Source organism: Octopus bimaculoides, chromosome 6, assembly GCF_001194135.2.
Source record: "Octopus bimaculoides isolate UCB-OBI-ISO-001 chromosome 6, ASM119413v2, whole genome shotgun sequence".
Classification (NCBI taxonomy): Eukaryota; Metazoa; Mollusca; class Cephalopoda; order Octopoda; family Octopodidae; genus Octopus; species Octopus bimaculoides.
In genome coordinates, this window is record NC_068986.1 from 37,951,771 (window position 1) to 37,957,123 (window position 5,353).

The window sequence follows — 5,353 nt, forward strand, 5'->3', positions numbered from 1 at the left end:
GGTTTTTGCAATGAAATTTTATCTAAATACCTTTCAAACTGCATACATTACGATTATAAAGAAATTTGTGGGTAAAGTCTTTTCCAAGGGGTGGGAAGAGGACTTTGGAAAATTCACAAGATCCGAATTTTTCCCTCATAACTGTATATATATGTGTGTGTATGTGCGTGTATATATATATATATATATATATATACATATATATATACTCTCGGAGTGGTTGGCGTTAGGAAGGGCATCCAGTTGTAGAAACTCTGCCAGATCAGATTGGAGCCTGGTGTAGCCATCTGGTTCACCAGTCCTCAGTCAAATCGTCCAACCCATGCTAGCATGGAAAGCGGACGTTAAACGATGATGATGATGATGATAATGTGTATATATATGTGTGTGTGTATATGTTTGTGTATATATATATGTGTGTATATATGTGTGCGTATATATGTGTGTGTATATGTAATATATGTATATAATATATCTATCTATCACAGAACACATCAAATTTGTCAACATGTGCTTCCTTGCAGATAAAAGATTTTTCAAAGATTGCTTGGATTCACTTGTTACTATGGCAACAGGCACGTTGAGAGACAAATGAGTTTTCATGTTCCGCTTCTTACTCTCAAAACAGGCATGAATGTGTCTGGTTTATGATTGGCTAAAATTACCAAAATTTTCAAACTTTAATTGCTAATAACTTTTTATTCATTGATTTATAACGAAAATGACTTTCATGTCATTAATTAGCCTATAAAAGTGTATCATTACACTGAATATGAAATCAATTCAAACAGAATTGATGCTGGCAAGCAAAACTCTAGCTGTAATTGTTAACGATTGTCAAACAGCAAAAGAGATAATTTTAAGAAATTAAGAATTAATTCCCCTTTACATGCTGAGAGGAATGCTTAATCTGTGTTTACAAACAAAAGTTGTTGTTGTTGGCACTCCGTCGCTTACGACGTCGAGGGTTCCAGTTGATCCGATCAATGGAACAGCCTTGAAGTTTTGCACCAAGTGCAATGTATTTATAAAAAAAAATCTACAAAGGTGCAGGCATGGATGTGTGGTAAGAAACTTGCTTCCCAACCACATGGTTTCAGGTTCACTCCCAAGCTGGTGTCTTATACTATAGACCTGGGTCAACTAAAGCCTTGTAAGTGGATTTCATAGATGGGAACTAAAATAAGCCTATCGTGTGTGTGTATGAATGTGTTTGTATGTATATGTGTGTGTGTGTGCCCTTGTTTGCCCTCTGCTGCCACTTAGCCAGTGGTGTTGATTCGTTTACATCTTCGTAACTTAGGGAGTCAAGTAGAATAAGTACCAGACTTAAAAATGAGGACTGGAGTTGGTTTGTTCAACTAAACCCTGCAAGATAGTGCTCCAACATGGCCACAGTCTAATGACCGAAATAAGTAATGGATAAAAGATTAAAAAAATCAAGAGGACCATAATGGAACACTGCTCCCACATTGGGGATGGTGTTGCTGCTACACATACAAATATCATAGACTACTCTGAGAATGACCACTTGACTGATTGGCATTAAACCACTAACAGACATGCCCCAGACATTGGCTTTCAAGTGTAATGTCTTCTCTCTTTGTCTTTTCTGTCACTACTACAATGGCCTCTGTTCCATGGAGCTGGCTAGTTTTGTACCTTCTCCAGTCAAGCACCCTTGGCCCACTTGTTTCTCCATTTTTCATCACTCTTTTTACATTCACTCCACCCCCCACTTTGTACTAATCACAAACTCAGTCCCTTTCTTCCTAGAACATTGCACTTCTGGACTCTTTTAACTGCTCATGTTTTTCCTGCAGGTGTTGATCTACAATAATATTAATAGAACACTAACAGCATCAAGGTTACAAATTGTAAAAGGTGCATAAAGGTCATGGGCACTGAACTGTCCCTTCCTCCAAGACAAAGCATCTAAAAAACACAAAAAGCATTGGGGTGTAGATTGATTCTCAACCAGGGCTGCTATAACTCCTGATAGATCTTATATATTGTTGTGGAGTCAAATATTTCGTAATGTAAGAGTCCATAATTTTAATTTTGTGTAGCATTAATCAAATGAGAGAGAAATATTATTTGTCTTGACAAGATGCTAGTCTGCTACAAGAAAATTACTCAGAAGTTTAATGACTATTCTCAATGAATGGTTGTGATGAAACAAAGAGAACAAAATGTCATACTTTAAATCTGCAAGTACACTTTAGCGGGTGCAATTTTGCTTTGATTATACTCCTGTAAGATACAAAAGAGCTAGCAGTCATGGTTTAGTGTCAACAGCGGAAAATGATGTTTCTATTAATTAGTGAGCTATAAACACAAATTCATGTAACCACCTGCTTTTGTGTCTTCCAAGGGCAGAGTCAAATAAAATTGACCCCACTAATGTCTATTCACAGATTTAAGTCCCAGATTTTCTTTTATTTTCTGATTACTTGTTTTCCAACCTCTGTGACATTACTGTTTTTGTTTTAGCCCCACCACCACCACCACTTACACAAGGCATAATGTATTCAGAACTACATTGTCCCATGTCTGTTTCCTTTTCTAAGACAATAGAGTATATTCTGAGGGCAATTCACAGTTGCTGGTCTTTTGCAGATGCAGTGACTGCATGAAGGTTAACTCATTTGCTCATTACTTACTGTTGTTGCACCACAGCTCAACTCCAGTTCAACAGATCTATAATTGACAGTGTTCCAACCATGATCAATGATTATCTTTTTTTTTTTTGAGCACAGTATACAAGGTGTATTCCATAAACTTTTTCAGGAGAGACAGCTATTAATTTCAATTAAGTACAAAACTCTAATCTCCTTCAAAGTAGGATCCTCTGACTTTAGTGCATTTGTTGTAGTACTCATGAAGGTCCCATGCAAGTCCTCCTGAAGAGGAGGTGTCCAAGACCCTTGTTATTGCCTCCTTCATCTTCTCAGTATCTTCAAAATAACTGCTCCTGAGGCTCTCCTTCAGCTTGAGAAATGACAAAGTCACAGGAAGCAAGGTTTGGACATTATGAAGGGTGAGGGACAGCTTTGATGCCCAAGTAGTTAGTTACCAGGATGCTCATCACTGGGTATTTTGTTATCAAAATATAACAAGACAGTCTGATTCCTGCCTAATAATTCCTATTAATTATTGTAATTAAAAGTGGCTGCAGGAGAGTCTGAAGTTTGTAATGTTTTTTTTTGCTTTCTTGTAGATATCAAATCAGGTCATTTTCAAGGTGCTACCAATATTCCTTTTACTAGAATTCTGAACTCTGAAACTAAAACCATACTAAAGAAGGAAGATCTCTTAAAAACATTTGAAAATGTCAACATAGATTTAAATAAACCAATTATTGCATCCTGTGGGTCAGGTAAGATTCTGTTGATATTAATTCTAAACAAGTAAAAACTTTTTTTTCTCAGATTTCAATATGAGCATGTGTGAGCTGTAATAAAGATTATACTTGTTATATTTCAAAGATCATGTGAGAAAAATCTACTAGGAATTCTTATAGAAATTGCTCTTGAAGCTCCAAGCAAACCAAAGAAAGCACCTCAAAACAAAAAATAAAGACCATTTCTATTTTATAAATGATTAGCAATAAGATGCTCATTTGTGGTCTTTTAGCTAAGGTAGACACTGACTGAGCATTTCCTTGACTAAAGACATTTCAGCTATGGCAGTCTAACACTTTTTTGTACATCACTGTTCAACAGGACTTACTTCCTTCCTTTTGGGATGGTGGGGTGTGATTGAAAAGGTAATTTGGCTACTGATTCTAACAGATCAAACAACCACATAGAGGCTTCTTAATTCAAATCCAATTGTAATAATGTTGTCTCAACTATTCCTGCCAATGACAGACATTACTGAAGCCAGTTAACTCAATTTGTGCATTTGTGATGAATGCATTCTTGCACAGAAAATAATACAAAGAAATTTTTACTGAGTAGTAAGATATTAAGATTAGCCTCAACTTATGCATTTATATTAACATTTGGTTCTCTTACCTTCAATATGTTAACCTTTCTTCTATGTCACAATCACCATGATTAAAAGAGCAGTGCATGGCAGAATCAAAAGAGCACCAGATAAAATGTCATACTATAAGTGATAATGTTTCTTAATATTCTTTAGTCCAACTACCACCTAAATCAACTTGCTTTTCATCCTTCTGGGTTTGATAAAATAAGCACCAGTCAAGTATATGGTTAATTGTATCACATATACCCTTCCTAAGAAAAGTTTGGCCTGGTACTTGTTTATATTAGAAATAGTTATTACTATCAAAAAGAGATACAGGTGGCATAACAATGGAAAAATGCTTTGCAATATTCCATTATAGTAAGGCAGCAAGCTGGCAGAATCATTAGCACACTGGACAAAATGCTCAGCAGCATTTTGTCTCTACACTTTCTGAGTTCAAATTCCACTGAGGTTGACTTTGCTTTTCATCGTTTCGGGATCAATAAAATGAGTACCAATCAAGCACTGGGGTCAATATAACTTCAGGCTTTGTGCCTATAGTTGAAACGAATATTTGGTTATATTCTGAGTTGAAATCCTGCTATGGATAATTTTTTTTTTTTTTTTTCATTTTGTCAAGGGACAGTAAAATAAAATATATGTCAACTACTGGAGTTGATATAATCAACTATGCTGCTTTGCATTATCTGAGGCATTGCACCCATATTAGAAACCAAAATTTAGTTACACCCCTATACATTCACTCCTGCCAATGTTGACTACTTTTCTGCTTTTTGAAGTTGTTAAAATAATTTCATCAATTACACCCTTCTAAAATGTTTGGCTGTGTTAAGTGTTGACAATCAGTAGCATAATTTATTTTTTAAAAGAAGAGGTGCAACAATAAATTCTTAGCAAAGTCAAATATAGATTCATATGACTAAGCCAAAACTAGTCTGCATTCTAGCATATAAAAATTGATAAAGAACACTACAAATAAATCTTTACTGAATAATAAAAATTGATCAAAATATTAACCTCATTTTACATGCTTTTATTTGCACCTCTTTGGGCTCTCCTACCTTCAGTATACCAACTATAAGTTTTCTTCAATTTCTTTCCATGGTGCTGACAGGGAATAGTAAAATATAGGATCTAGCATTTCTTGGATAAACTCCACGTAATATAACAAGTGTTCCAATGGTTCAATTCAATATCAGTGAGGTTCAGTCCCACTGCATGGCACCTTGGGCAAGTGTCTTCTACCATAATCCCAGACGAACTAAAGCCTAATGAGGGTGCTTGGCATATGAAAGAAACCTTATTGTGTGTGTGTGTGTGTGTGTGTGTGTGTGTGTGTGTACACACACAAACACAC

At 35.6% G+C, this 5,353-nt stretch overlaps 1 protein-coding gene across 1 annotated transcript in view; it reads left to right on the top strand.

Moving 5' to 3' along the window:
- Positions 1 to 5,353, top strand: part of LOC106878406 (3-mercaptopyruvate sulfurtransferase) — a 12,009-nt gene that overhangs the window by 5,941 nt on the left and 715 nt on the right. Inside the window, exon 2 of the mRNA XM_014927611.2 lies at positions 3,221 to 3,379. Within this exon, the coding sequence (XP_014783097.1) occupies positions 3,221 to 3,379 (159 nt within the window). The remainder of the gene's footprint in view (positions 1 to 3,220; positions 3,380 to 5,353) is intronic.